At 34.1% G+C, this 21,316-nt stretch overlaps 1 protein-coding gene and 1 long non-coding RNA gene across 2 annotated transcripts; one reads left to right on the forward strand and one right to left on the reverse strand.

Annotated features, from left to right (window-relative positions):
- Positions 1–760: 760 nt before the first annotated feature.
- Positions 761–4,247, forward strand: LOC111242020. Its single transcript, XR_002668481.1, has 2 exons — positions 761–1,174; positions 3,073–4,247. It is a non-coding gene; the product is annotated as an uncharacterized LOC111242020 (long non-coding RNA).
- Positions 4,248–6,790: 2,543 nt separating this feature from the next.
- Positions 6,791–16,070, reverse strand: LOC106766050 (ABC transporter B family member 4-like). Its single transcript, XM_014650812.1, has 6 exons — positions 15,960–16,070; positions 14,511–15,239; positions 14,359–14,415; positions 8,008–8,059; positions 7,503–7,630; positions 6,791–7,075 (listed from the first exon to the last, which is right to left on the reverse strand). The coding sequence occupies exons 1-6, from the start codon at positions 16,068–16,070 to the stop codon at positions 6,791–6,793; spliced, it is 1,362 nt and encodes a 453-aa protein (XP_014506298.1).
- Between the last annotated feature and the right edge of the window lie 5,246 nt (positions 16,071–21,316).

A 21,316-nucleotide genomic window follows, 5' to 3' on the forward strand; every position in this document is an offset into this window, starting at 1 on the left:
AGGTTTAGATACTTCACCTATGTGTATTGGTGAAGTATCCATATCTGATATGTAGTAGATACAAATGCATGAGAAGCAAATTGAAGTATTAGTGCTTCATAGTTCATGGTTTTCTTCAGACAATCTTGCAGGACTATAGATTCTCAAAACAACAATAAAGTTATCATTTTCCTTCAATCTATTACAAATCTCCTAAGACCTCTCTTCGCAACCACATTTAGCATACATTTTAAAGAAGTACAAACTGCAATATCAACTACAATTTTGTTTTCCAATTTTCAACGAATATTATCCCTTTTAACATTTGTGACTAGGGGTGGGTGTTTGGGCTAAAGCTGGCAGGNTACTCTTATAATCTGTAACCTGTGTGACCACGAATCCATGTCTGCCTGTGACCTGTCTAAAGCCCTCTACTAGACCCAACTCGAGACACATCTCCATCAATAAGTTACACAATTAGAATCAAACGAAAGCTAAAGCATGTTGGATGTTTCACTGCCTTGTTGTAGGCCAACACAGAACGTGTGGGCCTGAGTCTGCTTCAATTGGAACATGGATATGCAGCTTTAGAGAAGAAAAATGTAAGCTTCTTTTACAAGAGGGTGGTGATATTGAAGGATTAAACCACAAAGCAACTACAAATTAAATAGCTTGATGTGCTGCACTGGTCTCCAAACTCAAGAACCACAATCATGATCCCTTTCTCCTTCAAACTGCTGCACGCTCCAGCTGTAATAATTTTCCCCACTCTTTGCTTCTTTTAATGGATAGCCTACAAAGAAGAAATGTGTATGTTGGACCAAAAATTTCATTGAAAGGCATTTGCTTGACCCATTTTCCATTGGGATTTACAGAATAGGTCACGTTACGGATTTGAGGTTGATTGTGTAACGAATACAAAACAGTTAAGGAGTTTTCTGTGCATTCTGAAAAAGGAGAATTAAAAAACTACGTAGCAGAGAATTTACTAGAAGACACTAGAAGACAATTCACTAAAGTGCTGTCCATCTCTATCCATGTCTTACAGATTATTCTAGTTCATGTCAAACTCCTCTACATCAAAAGTGCTCCACATGGACAGGTTTCTAACCTATGAAGCTCAAACACGCCTCTTAAATGGTGTGCCCTTGTGTTTGACACGTATTGGACACAAACACTCGTAGGACATAGTGAGGTATCCAATTGAAAAAACATTTTTTTAGGTCTATGCTATAATTCTGAGATGACTTCAACATAATATTAATGTAGTGATTTTCTAACTCAAACTGATTGTGTAAGTTTGTATTATAATCATAGAAATTAGGAATTGATCCTATACAATAAAGAATATTTAGATTGTATATGTATTGTCAGGACATTTTTATTTATTATGTTATCATATCTTTATATAATATGAAAATTTTTGAAGTTGTTAATTTGTCTTTAAATGAATCTGTTAATCTGTTTTTTTCAATGATGATCAAGAGAGGGATGAAATGTCTTAAATTATATCCTCTTTTCGCTTTTTGGATTTTAGATAGACGAATTAGATTAATTTTTGTAATGTGTTACTATATATGTTTAGATTGTTTTGTTATATTTGACTAACTTTGTTTATAGATGATTTTGAATATATAATTCTTGGTTGTCAATTTAAATAATACATAATGATGTAATATGTGTATGTATGTGTCGTTGTTTCCTACATTTTAGAGATTATACTTGTAGTGTCCGTGGTCATGTAGTGTCTGTATTCATGTGGTGTCTCGTCTCCATGGTGGTATCCGTGCTACATAGTTTCCAATACCCACTCTTCCCATGGGATTGCAGGTTGAGTAAAACTTTTGGCAACACCTCAAATGATCTCTATGTCTATTGTGATTTTTGATCTATGGAACATGGAAACGTGGAAAGTGTTGCTTAGTTTTTACTACTTAGGGCTTCACTTTTTAAAGTAACTCACTACTGGAAAGCTGCATCTCAGTTGTTGAAATGACTGAGCTTCAGAGATTTTACTATCGATAGAGACTGTTGATCTAACAAACATAAGCGGAAAAATAATAAAAGCTGAATTATGTGATTATAATATTTGGATATTTTCCAAATGATATGAGATACTTAGGTTATTCACCTTAAAGAAAATATTGATGATAGGTGTAAATAATGATGTCGGATACCAGGTTCTTGTAGCCAGAACTTAGAATTGTGGCCAATTGTCCATGTAAATTATTGTGTGTACAACTTATGTTAACTATATTTCAGTCTGAAATTGCAGATTACCGAGTCAACTTTGTTAATTCAATATATTGTGATTCCAAGAAAAATATGGAAAGTTTTTTGCCCTCAAATATATGAAATTTATCTTGTTATTGAAAGTGGAAATCTCTTGATGTATTCCGTAGGCACAGTTTCCCACTTGCAAGTCTTTTTATTGTACCTGTCTATTTATTCGCTTGTCAACCGAACTTTTATTTCACTAAATAAAAATCTGCTTTCTCAGCTATTATTCTGCTTCTTACTGGACATTTCTTGACTTGATCATGGCACCAAATCGGGTTGTAAGAGAATGGGTTATTCTCTACCCCTACTAACTTTGGAGTTAAGTCAACAGCAAAAAGCTTAGTGTATAGGAATGTGCTGAGTGAAGATGGTTAATTAATATTGAAAAATAAGTACAAAAAATGGAAAATAGTGCTTTAAAGGATNAAAAAAGTGTGCATGGCTGACGCATATAAAGTTATGCAGAACAGGTTAGTAACACTTGTATTTTCTTAGTTCAAAAAGAGGCATAAAATATTCATTCAAATATTATTTAGTCTTTTCTTTGACACTTGAATTACAGTTCTCTGCAATTTTTATTTCTTTTACCTTCCAATAGATTTTGAAGGGTTGGGCTAGATAGTGCNAATATTAATGCCAAAGATGTGCTTTTCTATTGTTTACAATTGTCTCATGCCCAGGAAAGAGTTTATCTTGAATCCTTAAATAGCTTGGTTTTTAGTTTTACGTAGCCCAAATGTTTGAGTTTCCATAAAATTGTAAAACTGTTATAAGCTTGTGAGCATTTGGATTTAGTTGAAGTTTGATTCTCAGATTCTGAGACGGAAGGCACATACTCCTACTACGTTTATAGGCCCATCTACTGGGTAAGTTCAACCTATTTTATTTGAATTGCCAATTTGGAGAAATGTGTTCTAACATTGATTCTCACGTTAGATGTTGAATGTTTCAACAATAAATCACCTCGTATCTATTTTTGGCTAAGAAGATAGTTATGATGGGGAAGAATGCGGCAGGGTTAAGGGTTATGAGGTTTTTACTTATAACTGATTTAGCTGTCTTAGTGCTGGTTAAAAGTTGGAATAGCTACATCTCTCATTTATTTTCATGATTAAAAGTTGTTAAGTGTTTGTTTTGATAAAGTTCAACTTTTGTTTGTTCATCCTGTTGAGTTTCCCTGTGAGCATATTTTTTTTTTTTTTTCTTTTTTTCCATAGGCCTGATATGCTTTTCTGTGAGATTTTTTGTATGACTTATGCGAGTCCTTTTGTTTGACTCTCGAGTTAACAGATTCACGGAGTTGAGACTGGTTATCAGGCTAGCTCCAATGGTCTTTATTTCTTTATTATTTCACTAGTTTACTTGTGTTGTGGAAACTTGGAACAACAATATAGATGGCAGAAGATATTAAAATCAAGTCATTAGGGTGGAGACGAGGAAATTTAGTAGCAACACATCTATATAAATGTCCAAGCCTTATCTTCGTTGAATTGAGAATAAAATGATTGTGATTTTATTTATGTTACAAACAAGAGCATTCCGTAATGTAGGGAAGTGAAGTGTTTACGGGGCCAAAAAAGATTTTACAATTTGTAATGTGAACTGGTTTCTTGTTGGTATTTTACTACATATGTTTTCTCTCTTTTTTCGGTTGACAAATGCTGAGGTTCTGAATCAAGGTATTAGAAAACAGCACAATCAAAGAGAGAAATGAAGAGGTGTTGCATATGTTTGGATTTGTTGTGACGTGCGAAAAATGTATGTGGAAAGTGCATGCAGATTATCCCTTCGAGGGCTTGAGCATAAGAAGCAGGACAAATGTCCATCTTACATTACAGCAACAAGACAGCTCTATTTTGTTATCATAATATTGTTAATTTTATGACTATTTTGTTTAGAAGATCAAGTTTATTAGATCTGTTCCTATATTATTCAGATACTATAAGTATATGATTTAGCTGCCGAATTATCTGCTATTGCGATACTTATTCATAGGGTACTTATATTATTATGCTTTGCTGTTTTTTAAATTTAACGAAGTTGTAGATGTGATGTGTCATATCTTAGCAAAGTTAATATTATCTCTTGCTTAATTCTTTCCTTTTTTTTCATCATTTTGTATGATATTTATTTATTTATTTGATAAATAATGCATGTAGTATTCTTTTCTGTGATGAACTATAAGCTATGTGCAGGAAAAAAATTATGCTGTCTCATTCCATAGTCACTTTTGAATGGACTGCATTTTTGTATATATATACTCTTTTTTCTTCTACATATGTAATTCTCTGTTGCAGCCACATCTTGTGTTTTGATCAATTTTATATCTTTGCCTTGCAGAAAAAACACGACACGATAAAAGATTAAAAATTATTAAGATTATTTTTTTAAGTTAATCATATAATGTTTAAATTAAGATAATTTATATCAAAGTTATTTACAATTTTCTATAAAAAGTATTTTAGTATGTCTGGTGTGTAAGGTAAATATAAATATATTTTTAATATAGTTATAAATCATTAATAAGTACATTTGCATTATTTAAGTTATATTATAATAAAAATCATAAATATTTAAATATATAAATTATATTTTGGATTAGTAATGAATAATTTAAAATGTTATAATATTATTTTCAATTGTTAATGTTTTAAAATATTGATATTTCATTAAAAGATCAAGCTAAATCTACATAGTATAGAAATGATTCGGTTAAATTCTGGATTTTTTTTTTTATTCTACCTCTGCCCCGTCTAAGTTATCGATTTGATTGTGGTATAATATTTGTAGAACTGCATCGTCATTGAGTTGTATAAATGGCATTCGTAATATTTCTATTATAATGAAACACAAAGTTATGCTTTGTTTTTGGCATTCGTAGTAAGAAATGACTATTGCCTGACAAGAATATATATATATATATATATATATATATATATATATATATATATATATATATATATATATATATATATATATATATATATATATAAAAGATTGTGGAATGGAAATTTTATATTTTTAAATTAATCTTTTATACTTGTTTTTATGTTTTTATAAAGAAAATCTCCTTCTAGATAGCTTTTAGGATTATTAGATAATTGTTAAACATACTTATTTCATCTCATGAGTCTAATAATGTAAAGTTTATATTCGTTAATTAATTTTCATTCCTTTAGTATGAAAGTTTTATAGTTTCTGAATTTATCAATGAAAGTTTTATAGTTTGTGAACTTATCAATGAATCGTAATTGTAAAGTTTAATTACCATGTTAGTTGTAATTGGCATACCATGAAGTTGGTATTTAAAACTTTACAAGTTTAAAAACTCTTAAAAACAAATTATTGGATCCAATCCCACTCCACCCTTATGGTTACTTGATGGATCAATCAATAAAGCACTCTTAAGAATCACTTCACGTTTATGCTTAATTTGTATTTTAAAAACATACATTTCGTCATCTTTCTGGTGAAGATCCATTTATTTTATTCTTCTTCATCAATATATTTAGGAAAAATCCAACACCTCTTTATATATGTATCTAACTAACGTACAAAACTCACCATATTTTACAAATAAATTAAGCACAAAATGTTGCAGTGCTTGAGTTCATTAAAAATATAAAATTATATATATATATATATATATATATATATATATATATATATATATATATATATATATATATATATATATATATATATTGAATATAATCAAATTGATGTTAAGAAGAGATTAGTATCTTTCTAAATTGAAATTGATGATCAATGTAATTGCCAATTAATATTAATGTTAATTATTGTTTTTATTTCGTTCAAAAGATATATTAAAAAATATGGTTTAATAAAGTTTTTTTTAAGTCTTTTTACTATAAAATAGTCAAAATCCATACTTATTTGAGTTATATTTATGTATTATAACTAAATCTCATTTTGGTGAATTGATTATTATTTATCGTTATGTTATTATTTACTACATGGTATTATATTTCTCAGGTAAGTATTTTTCTAATAGGAATATATGTTCACAGTTCATGTTAATTTTATAAATATAAATCATATTTCTTGAGAATATTCTCTCTTATAAACAATGATACACTCAATATTTATAAAGATCCTAACTCTCTTACAGACTTACGTATCAGAGAGTCTTTTGCAAGTGAATCTCCCTCCTTATCAAAAGAAAGGTAACTCTTTTCAGATGATGAAAGCTCTCAAAACCACAGTTAAGATCTTGCAACATGTTTGCAAGTTCATATTCAAGATCCCTAATAAGAACAATTACACCCATCATGGGCCCCGGTTCCCTAGCCTCGCCTCCCTGTGATCTTTACTCGAAAGTCCACAAAAACTCTCCCACGTGATGGAAGTCATCCAGGTGGCGACTCTTCACCAACAAGTGGAGATGCTCATGCAACAACATGATGAACAATGCAGGCAACATGACACCGAGCTTGAGGCCTTACGCACTCAACAAAAAACTAATTTGCTAGAGCTCTAATAGAGACTGATCGACTTCAAAAGCAAGAGATCATCTCTCCAACCTCGCCTTGATTCCCAAGAAGACACCACTAGAATTCTTGGACGAGAGATAGCCCACTAACTCGACGAGATTCACTTGGGAGCTGGGACCGCTCCCCTCAATGTCCAGCTCAAGGAGATCAGAGCAGGTCGACCGAGTATAGAGTAAAAGGCACTCGAGGATGTTCTCGCCACTTTGAACATGATCGAGGCTGGGCTCGAAGACACCGAAGCAGGCTAACCCGACGTAGGACAGAGGAAAATCACGAACGCTCCCTCCAATCCAAATAGGAGCCTGTGATGTCAAATGTTGCAACCGAGATACGAAATTAGTGGAACCTTAGGATTCCACAAGGCACTCGACAGGTGGATAGGCTGACATGCGCACTGAGTTGCTTAGGTACACACTAGAGATCCTCAAAATAGAATTAGCCGAAGGCTTAGGAAATTTAGGTTAGCATTAATACTTAAGATGAATGAGTTTTCTACAAGGTGTACCCAACAAATTTGGATGGATTAGACTTAGAGTGGTATTATGAATTAACATCGTGCTCGGTTGATTCTTTTGATATATTGAGCACACTGTTTACGAATGTTTCGTCGAGTGTAAGAGAATCCCTACCACATCAGAAACCCTAAAGTACATAGGCCAGAGCCAAGGAAATCCAAGACAACCCGACATATAATAAGGAAAAGTCGTGGATGTTCTTGCCGCTTCAAACGAGAGCCTGGTCAACGTAGATATCGCAGGCTACACCAAAATGCAAAATTGGTCGAGTTCCAAGATTCCATAGGATGTCCCAAAAAGCGGATAAACTAGCAAGAGCCAAGTGAGCGATGGTCGAATTGCCTGAAGTTAGTAGAAATCCCAAAGACGCAAAATTAGTAGAGTCCCAAGATTCCACAACACGTCCCAAAAAGCATATAAACTAGCGAAAACCAAGTGAGAGATGGTTGAACTGCTTGAAGACGGTAGAAATCCCGAAGAGCTTAGAGCAAATCAACACAGTTTAGAAGGACATTAAAGTTCCCAAACATACCCCCAACATCTAAATTTTAAAGAACAAGGTTAGTTATGCATGCCCGCCTAAACTAGAAGTAGCTTAGGTCAACATCACATATGTGATTCTCATCAAAATTTGTACATATGATGAAACAACTGAATAAGGTAGTCACGGTGCAAGAAAAAACAAGGAAAAAAAAGGAACTAATCTGATAAGGAATAACCTCGGCTGCAAAGCTCGATCTGTAGAGGATAACCTCGACCACAAAGCTCGGCCTATAAAGGATAAACCTGAATGCAAAGCTTAGCCTGAAAAGGATATGCAACAATGAGCTCGACTGAATGGCCAAATTATTTATGAGCTCAACTAGATAAGCCATTCAAGAAGATCATTTGAATGGCCAAATCATTTATGGGCTTGGTTGGAGAAGCCACTCAAGAATCTTGACCGAATGACCAAATTATTTATTAGCTTGACTGGATAAGCCAATCATGGAACTCAGTCGAATGGCCATATTATTTATGAGCTTAACTGGATAAGTCACTCAAGGAGCTTGGCTAATGACCAAATTATTAAAGAGCTCCGCTAGATTAGTCACCGAATGAGCTCGGTTGAATGATCAGGTCCCAAGGCCATTTTATTAAAGAGCTTGGACGGATTAGCCACTAAATGAGCTCAACTAAATGACGAGGCCCAGAGACCAATATTCGCCTATATCATTAGAAAATTAATTGAACTTTAAGGAATTTGTAAATTGTCATGTTTTTAATAATGGAGCCTCTACTAATTTTTAATGTGTATTCAAATTTTTTATATTTTTCAACTGTTTTTTTATCATGGAATTTTTTATTATTTATTAAGAATTTATGGGACATCCCAAATATTATATGGACATACAATATAATAGGATTCAACTATTATAGTATGTAAAAGCAGTTGAGAGAGTGACATACCGATATTAGATGCATACAATTATCCAAATTTGGCTGGAAATTTAAAATTTGATACAAGTTTAATAATTCTCCAAAATACATGACCAACTAAAGATTTAAGAAGGCCTAAAGAGTGTTTTAAAATACAGGTCATGATAAAATAAGGTTAGAAGTCCTTTCCAAATGAAGAGTTATCTAAACTAAGAACTAGTAGAAGTCCTAAGAACTCGGAGCTGGGTCTTCTTTAGTCTCCAACGCTTGCTCCAAAGGCCTCATAATCAGCTTCTGCTCACATCCAAAGATTTGGATGATTATCGCAAGGGGAAAATCACACACATACAAAACACACAATCGCAAGGGTAAGCTAGGTAAGCATGTTATCAATCAAGTATTTCAAGCATGTAAGGACCATGACACCATACAAACTATGACCAAATGCATTTTGTTGATAATAATGACCGACCACGTGATTTAACCATCCAGACTAGTATGAAATGTCGAGTTCCAGGGGCTTTGTGCACTTGTAGTGGCCCTACTGCTTTGCAAAGCCATTGCCGAGGGGTTTCACCCGACCACACACAAGTGTAAGTCCAACCAAACTCATCTTGGCCCATAAATGGAGACACCCAAGACTAGGACCTCCTGCTATTCTCACCACATGACTCATCACTCTCTAATTGAGCACGAATGGTCATTAGAATGTCAGGATAAACCCCATCCCGAACTCCGACCATTCATACGGTCAATCACAACAAACTACAATGGCACCACTATGTAACCTCCCTTGAGGATCATGGAATTACGTCCAATAACCATACTTTTACTTTGAAACTTAACTCAAGACATGAATCACCAAATGCCATGACATTATCTCACTGAATCCATATAAAACCATTTACATGTAACTCTTCAACTTTACTTTGCATACAAATATATATATAACATTAATTTCACTTCAAAAGACCACAACCAATCCAAAATCCAATGAACTAATACTTAGATAAGGAAAATGACTTTGAAACCATCACCAACAGTTCCGGAAGGGTCTAAAACCCCCATAANGACCTAAAGAACGTCCAAAACGGACATCCGGAACCCCCAAACTATCAAAAACAAAAACAACAGCAGAAAATGGCGCCCAGGCGCCATAATTCAGGCAAAAGTCAAATCAAAGGGCGCCCAACGCCCTTTTGGGGCGCCCAGGCGTGACATCTACAGATTTTCTACAGATTTTGCAGAACTCACACCCCTAAGTTTCGTTTCAGACCTTTTTATGAGTTTCCAATCATTCTAATTCGAAATTTAGGTGTATTTAAACTTGTCCAAAGACTTATAAACATTCCTAACCTCAATCTCTAACAACTATGCACAAATTTACACTAAAAAACCTCAATTCTCTCAACTTATGAGATCAATTCTAAATTTACCACTTGAGGACTGTTTTTGGTCATTTTGACACTTCTCACAAGTCACTTTGGACTTACCTAAGTTGTCTCAACTGTCTAATTCGAGCTATAACCCCTAGAACTCAAAACCACTACCTCACTTCCTAAAATCTAGTCTAAACCACCACACTTAACTTAGGATTTCAGCTAGTAACCTGCACAAGACAATTCACAATCCTTTACCACTCAATTTCCACATCAAACATACTACTCATACCATTACAAATCACAATTTCATAGTTAATATACAAGCGCACATAACTCAACATCTAGAACTGAAATTTATAGTTCACACAACACAATCTCAACAAAATAACTTCATACATGCATCAATACATAATCCCAAGTAAATTCCCAATTCAAGCAAACCCAAATTCCCAAAACAAAAGTAAAATCCCCAACTTCCCTTACCTCAAAATTTCACTGCACAGTACTGCGGAAAACCCGAATAGTTCTCTTGTGATTCGAGAAATGCTAGACCCACCTACAGGTTACCATTTTGATGATGGAGAACATGTTTTAGAACTTAATTGAAACTAGAAAAGAAATGCAGAAGCACCACTTTACGTGCAATCAGAATTTGATGCATGATCATGGTTTAAAAGGCACAGAAAGAATTTGGGGGAAAACCTACCCGATGAAGAACACCCAAATTGATCGGTGGATTTCGAAGCCCATGATACTGGAATCGCCTATGCAGCCTCTGATCAACAAATTAACGGTTCAATTTTTAGAGCAAGATGGAGAGAAGGTAAAACAAAAGGAAGAAAACTCTGAAGAAGAAAAATGTGTTTCAGACAATGGGAGAAATATTGGAAATTTGGGTTTTTACAATTTAAATATATATTATAACTTCTATATTGAATAAAAGTGAGAAAATTAAATAATATATAAGAAAAAAAAGTTATAAATACATAAAACATTACTTTGTTGTGGTATCAAAAATTTTATGTCAATAACTCATATATTAGACATGATCAATCTTTATCAATTTATTTTAAAAAAAAAGTTTAAAAAAAATTCGAGAATAATATTAAAGTTAATAATTTATCTTATTCTTCTATTCAAACGAAAACACACTTATTGTGATATCCCAAAAATTATATGATGAATATAATATAGAAGACTTAACATCATAATATGATAAAGCAATTTAAGGATGGAAATAAAGTCATAATGTTTACAGTCATTTAAAATAGGTTATAAAATTAAAACTTTATATACATAGAAGTCTCTTAAAATAAAGGAAATGTCTAAGGACAATCCTAAGAGCTAAGAACGACATCATCTTCATTCTCTAATGCTTGCTCCAAAGGTACATCATCAGCTTTTGCTCACATCCAAAGTAAGATGATCATTGCAAAAGAAAAATCATGAACATACAAAGCACACACAAACAAGAAAGGGTAAGCTAGGTCTCTAAAAAGGATACAAGTTAATTCAAATCAATCTAATATAACATAAAACATTCACACATATAAACATGCAAGTCACCATTTTCCATAAACATAGAAACTATATTCATACAAGTAACCAAATCATGTTATAACTCACTAGACTCGTCCGGACTTAGAATGAATGTCGATCTGGGGCGGGTTGTGCACTTGTGGTGGCCTCTACTGCCTTGCAAAGCCATTGCTAATGGGTTTCACCCTATCACACACAAGGTTAGTCCGTTACCGCGCAATAGGCATTCCAAGAAGCGCATACACTAGGACCTCTCACTACTCTCATCACATGCGTCAATCCTCTCTAAGTGAGAATGAAAGACCATTAGAGTGTTGGGATAAGCCCCCATATGAAAGCCTCTTACATTCATTCTAAACACTAAAATAATCTCACCGAGATATCTTAATTAAATACTCAAGTTGCATCATACTCAACATTATCACCCTTGATTTAAATCACAAACTACTTCAATTTAATCATACAATCTTTAGTTATGTCATAAAATCAACTCATACATACTCAGACATTACATATTTTCACAGAAACATCATTTATTAATACAAATTTCTTTATAGCATATTATTATCCACACTTACGTAATTTAAAAAGCTTGAAGACCCTCACCAATGGCTCCGGAAGGGTTAAAAACTCCCATAACGAACTAAGGAACGTCCAAAACGAACGTCCGGAACTCCCAAGACATCAAAAACACCAAAAACACTCAATCTGCCACACATAATTTGCTCAGCGCAACCCCCCTTGTGCGCTAAGCGAATTTTGTCTGTAGAGGAAACTAAATTTTGCAGATTTGGATAACCCAACATCCCGAAATTCGTTCTAGACATTTTCCCCAACTTCTAAGACCCCTAGTTTACTCTACAGGTTGAATTAAACTTATTTACACGATTTTAACCTTTCCTAACCTCTTTCTCTTGTGATTAGACATTGCCATCAAGTCTAAAAACTCAATTACATCCTCTTAGAATCCTAAGTTTAGTTTTAACATTTTTTCACAGTTTTAGATTCTTGAAATAGCCCAAATAAGTTTTAATTGACCTGCCTATTCTATTCCCACTGTCCAGAACAACCTCCAATCCAATTTGTTAAACTTGACCATCTCACTTCTTCTTAATTACCCTTAAACCAGTGATAACTTAATTAAACTAGCAATTGTTCTTCTAACAAATATCATACATCCAAAATCATCTCAAGTACCTCAAGCAACACTCAATTTAACAGTTCATCATCTTAAATCAGTTTTATATTTCAATTTCAACGAAACACATACCCTTGTTCCCATAAAAACTCTCAATTTGCATGCAAACAGCCACAACAATACATAACAAATTTTCCAGGCATAAATTTCACGTTCCTAAACACATTTTCAGCCCATGCACAATACAATCCACAAAAAAATAGAAGAGTCTAGCTTCCCTTACCTCTAGTTGACAGCACAGTAAAAATTTAACCTTGCCCACTCTCTTACACCTAGCGAAAAGGCTAGAAACACCTATAGATTGCAAATTTATGGTAGGATGTAGGATTAGGAACCTAAAAAGAGCTAGAATTTGAAAGGAAGAAGTAGAGTGCTCAAGAAATCCCAAATCTGTTGCATGTATTACAACCCTAAGATGTACGAAAAAGAGGAGAAACTACTTACTGGTGGCGGAAAAAGAAATGGACCAATCAGATTGAAGCCCACGACTCAAAGATTTCCTAAACGTCTCCTGATTGATGAACAAATGGTTCAATGATGAATGAATTTAGAAAGAAGACAGAGTTCAGGAAGAAGATTGACTTTTAGAGAAATAAACGATTTGTGCTTAATGAACCAAAATACTCTGAAAGTTGTTTTTATATTTTTAAACTAAAAACTCTGGTTTACTAATATAATACACAATTATCAACACTCTTTTAAAATCCTATTTTCTAGGTTATTACACTTATAAATAGCCAATCTCTTCAAATTTATTCTAATAAAAAAATATTTAGATTGTATGATATATTTTTTCATTTTACTTATTTTGTTTATGAATGTTAAATTTAAGATTTTATAAATAATATAAAATAATATTATGATTAATGTAAAATTAAAATAAATTTTATTATTTTAATTGAAAACATCTTATATGAAAAATATGTAGACAAATCCGTAGTGATTTTTAATGACTTGTATATCATTATTTACAATAATAAGAAACAGTTACCTTCTTTAGAAAATAAAAANAAAATATAACCATATATTAATTAGAAAATTTCATATTTATCTGCATGTAAAGATAAATCGACATCAAACCTAGGAAGTAAAATATCAGAGCACATATCTAATTGAAAAAAAAAATTTAATAATTAAAAAAACTTAATAAAAATTCAATTAAAAATATACTTAAATTGATAAATTTTTTGAAAAATTAATTAATCTTTAAAAGAATTAGTTCCCTTGTGACTGTTTATTTGTAGCAGTTTCAATAAATGGCCATACAATTATGACAAAATCTTTATAATTTGCTGATTTAAAAATTGGTAAAAACAGTGCCTNAAGAACTGTGTAGACCTAGAATTAGCTGGTGTTTCACGGGATATGTCTGATGGATTAATTAATTAAGTCATAAACTTTTAATTTGTTCGCTAATAACTTTCTATGTTTCAATAGACATATGTGCACCAAGTGGCAAGCACGAAACGTCACCACTATGGGTTTTGGAGGGTTAATTTCCACCCTTTCCTCCTTATAATAATCAATGCAACCGTTCTTATGCGTCCAACTGCATCATTAGCAACTTGGCTTGCTTCTTCGTACATCATCTGCAGCGACAAACATTCATTACTGAAAATTTATCTCATTGCCTGGATAATAGTTACTTTTATNACTTTGTGCAGCTATTGAAAATAAAACTAACCTTTGCATCTGCACTGAATCCCTTCATGAATTTCATTTGAACATATCCATTTACTCCAATCAAGGGAATCATGACAAGAATAATTAGTGCCAGTTGCCAAGATGCGACAAAAGCAATGATCAAACCGGCCACTGCTGAGGCTAAATTTTGAACCACTAGTCCCAGGGCATCACCAACAAGGGCACGCACTGAAGCAGCATCTGCTGAAAGCCTTGCACCTACTGAACCACTTGAGTTTTCAGGCTCATCAAACCAACCAACCTCCATGTTGACAACCTTCTCGAAACACATTAGCCTGATACGTTGGATTAACTTACTTCCTGCCACGGAGAAAAAGTATCCTCGGGCAGGAATTATGAGAAACGATACAATACNAAGGGTCATAAACATCAGTGCCCAAAAGTGGGAGTCCTTCTTCATCTTATCAAATGGTTCATAAAATGTCTTGATGACACTGGAAACCAGCAGGCCAAATATTGGAAGTATAACACCATTTATTATGGCAGCAACACATCCAAGCAGAAGAACTGGAATCTCTGGCTTGTTAAGGGAAGCAAGGCGGCTGAGTGGAACCTCTGGTGCTTTTTCTTTGGGCGTTGAGCTTTCATGTTCAGGATCAGAAACGTTAACTCCAGTGGGTAAACCGAAGGAAACTGAAAATGAATGACGGCTACTATTCCCTAAGGATGACCCCCTGCTAATATAGATCTTCGAAGTGATCTCCTTTGACTAGCAATGAACTGGTGAGAAATTCCTTGATTAAGCAATACCACCTAGGGATAGGGGATATGACGATCAATTGTTTTTGCTTCTGTTCTTAACGCGTTATTAATTACTAGGGGAGGCTAGGGATGGTAAGTCAGTGATTAGTAATAGGCTCTTTTCGCCGAGGGATCGGGTTAAGGGTAGACTAAGAAAGTTTGCATGACAATTAGATAACAAAGCAAATTAAATAAGAGGAGTAGATAAGACAGATCGGATACGATGAAATTGTAAACCCCCAACAACTCCATTCATCCATAGTCTTTTTCTTGTCAATTGAATCAACTGCATTTGCATGTTTATTTTATGTTTTTGCATTCCCACCAATTAATTTTCTTTACAAGTATTACGATTTCAATTTGCATGAATGATAAGGCCTTCGAGTCTCTTGGGAAGAACGATATTGGGTTTTACCAATTATATTACTTGAAACGATCTGGTACACTTGCCAGAGAGTCAACAAGTTTTTGGTGCCGTTGCCGGGGACTCGAGGTTTAACTTTTTCGAGTAGTGTAAATTGATTGAATTTGACTTGATTTTATGATTATTTTTATGTTTGTTCTAATAAATGTTTTCTAGGGTTTTGTGCCTAACATTTGCAGAATGCAATATGGACAAGAATTTGACTATATGGGCACTAAATTCTACCAAAATAGTTTCAACCACTGGTGGGAACCTCATTCATACATGGATCAAAGCCAATCTGGGCAAGCTGCTGAGCAACAATTTACTCCATTTAAGAAAAATACATATTTTGATGAACTCCTTCAGAGGATCATGAATTTGGAAGTATACCATGTCAAACGCATAGAGGAGAATACAAAGAATGATGAACTTTTTCTGCAAGACATGCATACAAGTTTTTCTTCTCTTAGAAGCATGGAAGAGAGGCAACAATATCACTGGCAGCAACAACTCTCTTCACTAATAGAAACGTGGGAAGACGATCAACAACTATCTCAACAGATAGCTGATGTGATGGAACAAGTCAAAAGCCTTAATGAAAAGCTCGACAAATTCCTGGAGAAGTGCAATACCAAGAGCTATGAAGTTACCTTCAGGAATTTGGAGACACAAATTGATGAGGTTGTTGATGAGGAAAAGGTAGAGAGAGAGGTGAAAAAGATAGAAGAGATAGAAACAGAAAAGGTTGTTGCTGAGGAGAAGATAGAAAAAAAAATAGATAAAGATAAGGAGAAAGAAAAAGTAGTGGTTGAGAGAAAAAAAAAGAAAATAAGAAAAAAAGAAAAGAGAAAGTTGAGGAAGGAGAAGATTGAAAAAAAGAGGAAGAGGGGAAAGAAGAAAAGATCATGTGAAAAACCTCTTCTTCATTAAAAAAATTATCATAGGAAGGAAAAGAAAGTCAAGTGCTTTATGGAGATCTTCAAGAAATTGGAGATTAAGGTTCCTATGGTTGAAACATGGAAACATGTGCTTGGTGTTCTCAACTTTATGAAGAAATTCAGCAAGAAGAAGAAAAGGAAAAGAATATCAAGCGAGAAGAATTTCAACACCTACTGATGGGTGTTTGCTGGGGGTCATCCCAATTGTTGTAAAATATTTTTCTTAGCTTAGGTTTATTTCATTTTTTTGAACTTGTAATTTTTGAGTATTTGAACAATTTGTGGGTGGCATCTACTGGGGGATGCTAATTTTTATGAAGTTACTAAAGAACACAGGAAGGAACACCTACTGATGGGTGTTGGAGAGATTTGCACTTACTGACAAGTGCTAAACAAGTTTGGGTCAGGCTCGTGACGTTAAACAAGCGCTACTAGGAGGCAACCTGGATTCTCTCTTTCACTTTTGCATTTTGAATTCTTAGAATAGGTTGAATTTTTATTTTCAGTGTGTATGCTTAGCTTGAATACTTTTCTGAAAATGTTTGATTGAAAACTTGCATGATAAGTCTATTTAATGATGATTTGATGTGGATGATAATTGAGTTGTGTTGCATGTTGATATGCAGCGGAACAAATGTGTGATGAATTATGATTGTGGTTATGATGCTAAGCAGGATGTATGAATGAATGTTGTGTGAGAAAACATGTCGTGTGAGGTATTGAGCTCCAGAGTTTTCATTGTTGTATGTATTGTTCACAGGAAAGCATGAATGATATTGCCTTAATCTTGATGATTGATTGAATTGCATGTGAATGTCATATGATCAAGGCCATTCTTGAAAACCCTTCTCTAGCCAAATTTTCACCCAAAGTGCTTGAAATTTTATACCCTTTTTGAACCTTACCCTTAAACAGGATGAGAACCCTTGATTTGAAACTCTTTACCTTGAGTTGGGTTGAGCTTAACTGTATGTGTTGAAAAGGTTCAAGTTTGGGGTTGTATGGGGGTTTTTGAAAGGCAATTGAAAAACATTGAGCTCAAATGTTGAGAAAGAAAAATGCATGAGAAAAGAAAAGAAAAGAAGAAAAGCATGAAGATGAGCTCAATGTAAAAGAAAAGGGAAGAAGTTGGGAATAAGTGAGATTGGTGAGGAAGAGAGTTGTGCTTAAATTTTGAATACTATGGTAGCTCTCTTAACTCAAGGACTTTGCATTCCAGAAAAACCAATTTTTCTTGTTACCCCAGCCTCAATACAAGCCTTGGAAAAGTCCTTGTGATGACATTTGCGTGTGAAGATTTTGATTATTTTAGATGAATGACAATGTTGTTTCATGTGACTTATGAATAATAGAGAGTTGGAGTGTCACCCTAAACACTTGAGTGATTGAGTGAAACACTTGCTTAGTGAGGATTGCTAAATTTCATGCTTACATATTTGCTTAGTGGATTGGTCATTCATAAAGTGTAACATCTGTTGAGAAATATGTGATCAAGTAAACTGAATTGAATTGAAAGCATGCATGCATCTCGATTTGATTTCACTGAAGGTCTGAAAGTGAGTAGTTCTTGTCATGTATTTTAGGAGTGTTGAACCATTGGATGAAATAGTAGAAACCCAAGTCATGTTTTGTTCACCTGTTTTGTTTTGTTTGCTTGAGGACAAGCAAAGTTCTAAGTTTGGGGTTGTGATAACGGTTGAAAAACAATTATTTTCATATGGCATTTGAGACCAAATTACACCCTTTAAGACTTAGAATGAGCTTAGAATCAAGCAAAACACATAAATTGAGTCAGTTGAGAGTCAAAAGCTATTTTTAGCGATATTATGCTTGTTTTGCATTGTTTTGTAGCATTTTGATGAAAGTGAAGAATGGGATTGAAGATGAAGGTCTTCAACTCAAGAAAGAGGAAGAAAAATGAAGAAAAGAAGAGTCTTGGAACTGCCCAACGCCAAAATCCACCGTTGGGTGGCCAAATGCGAGGAGAAGCCACTGTCTGGCACCCAGGCGATGACGCTGGGCGGTTTTGCGATAAGAGGCAAACCGCCGGGCGGTGGGGCGACTATGGGCAAACCGCTGGGCGACATAAGTGTGACGTCGGGCGATTGTCTGTTGGGCTTGGGTCTGTTTTCTGTGATGCTCCTCAGCTATAAATAGCCCTATTGTGACTTCAGAATTATTCTTTTGACAAAAGAGGATGGCCATACCTAATTTTCACTCCTTGGAGAAGATCTCTTGGATGCTTAGGCTCCTTTTTATCCGATCTAGGGTTTGCTTTTCCATTCTTCCATCATTTTTCATCTAAGTTCACAATGACAATGGTGAACTAAACCCTTTTGTTGTTGGGGGAAACAATGTAATCTTTTGAAACTCTCTTTTATTGAAACTCTTGTTTATTTACATGCTTGTCGTATGCTTTGATTATCAATTGTTGGGTTCTCATCTATGCTTAAAGCTTTTATCGTTTAACTCATTCGATAACTGTTGTTTGTCTTTATTGATACGGGAACGTATGGTATTGTCATGAACTAGTGAGAAATTCCTTGATTAAGCAATACCACCTAGGGATAGGGGGGTAGGACGATCAATTGTTTTTGCTTCTGTTCTTAACGCGTTATTAATTACTAGGGGAGGCTAGGGATAGCAAGTCAGTGATTAGTAATAGGCTCTTTTCGTTGAGGGATCGGGTTAAGGGTAGACTAAGAAAGTTTGCATGACAATTAGATAAAAAAGCAAATTAAATAAGAGGAGTAGATAAGAGAGAACGGATAAGATGAAATTGTAAACCCCCAACAACTCCATTCATCCATAGTCTTTTTCTTGTCAATTGAATCAACCGCATTTGCATGTTTATTTTGTGTTTTTGCATTCCCACCAATTAATTTTCTTTACAAGTCTTTCGATTTCAATTTGCATGAACGATAAGGCCTTCGAGTCTCTTGGGAAGAACGATATTGGGTTTTACCAATTATATTACTTGAAACGATCTGGTACATTTGCCAGAGAGTCAACACATGCAAACACGACAAAGACTTTATTTGATGTTGGGACAAGGCAAGGAAGAAAATTGGTGTATCTAGGTAGTATGAATGAGCAAAGAAAGCAATTACATCAATTTGATAGTCTTATCATTCTACTCTCTTTTATCTTTAAACCAGAACAACCAAAAACCATATTGAAGTCACCTTATGAATATATTTTCTTCTCTTGTTCTTTTTCTACTTTTCTTTTTCTTTTATAAATGACAATATATATAAGAATACATCCCATCAACCAACATCAATTCACAATTGTTACTCATGCTCCTTTTTTAATAATAACTTCCCCTACACTTAAATCATACTACTAACCATGGAAACCTTACTTTCCCATCAAGCTGAGATGGTCAATCATATTCAATAAGGCTTAAGGTTTCAAAAGTGAAGGTAAGTTTCTTTAAATGCTCAAAGGATTGCACAAGGGTTCTAATATTTGAAAATACAACTAGCTACTTTGGGTATATGATGCAAAGAGGGAAAGAAAGGCGACATTGTTTCAATGTAAGCATGTAATGAATAACAACTACTAATGAAACTCAAGCAAAGTTAATTGTGAACCAAGAGTGGCAGCATTCATAGATAAAAACTCTGAGGCACAAAATCTCACCCGGTTTAGTTCTTTGATTTCCTAAGGTTGTCAAACACCATGCCACAATCATTAACCACAATAAAAACAATAACAACATTCTTAAAATACCCACATTGTTGAGATTGTTGATAAGGGAAGCACTGGTTTAGCTAACCTTAATCTCACAGTGCTCTAGTCACTCTAGTTTTTTATGATGACAACACATTATTAATAACACATGTATTGTTGTGTGTTAACATGTTCTATTCTTTAATGTGGATGATATCTTATTGAACATGTTTGTGTTGTTTCTGATATATATATGCGTACTCACTAATCTTATACATGATACATCACTTGTGTTTGCATTACATATGTTTATGAAAAGGAAAACCACATGCACTTTGATGAACTCATAATGTGTGGCAAATCTGCAAGTTTTAAGTCGACTTCATTATGAAGCAAGTCGATTAAAACTCATGACTTTGCATAGATTTTCAAAAGCAGTGCTATGTGTGATTTTGCATTGAAAAGATTTTCAAATTGAGCTGAAGTGCCTAAGTCGACTACATGCGCAGTGACTCCGACTTAGTTAGTTATTTGATTTGAAATTCTGTTATGCTTGTGTCTAGTAACGACTATATTTCAACTGTTGGTCAAAGCATTTATTGATAGTCAATTGTATTAATTGCAAAATCAATTTGGTTTTTATTCACTGCTACTATTTGACTTAACTGTTATAATTGTCTTATGACAGTCGACTTTATTGGTAGCTTAGTCGACTACAGGAGCATCTGATTTATAGAAAACTATAAATAGACGTGTTTCACAAGGAACAATAGACTTTGGAAGAACTGATATTTTCATTTGTCGTTTTCAGATTAAGTTCCTGTGATTGTGTGCTCCAAGAACTCATCAAGAAGACCGTGGTGTTCTATCTTTGAAGAGGTTCTAAAGGAGAAAATTTATGTGCTTTTTGGTTGATCAAGTTCTGCACATTGTGGTGTTCATCTGTTGATCAAGATTTCTATCAATCTTTGGAAAGATTTTTGTTGTTGTCCTACTAGGATTGCAGGGGGTTGACTAGTGATATCT

This window comes from Vigna radiata, chromosome 7 (assembly GCF_000741045.1).
Source record: "Vigna radiata var. radiata cultivar VC1973A chromosome 7, Vradiata_ver6, whole genome shotgun sequence".
NCBI classification, from domain to species: Eukaryota; Viridiplantae; Streptophyta; class Magnoliopsida; order Fabales; family Fabaceae; genus Vigna; species Vigna radiata.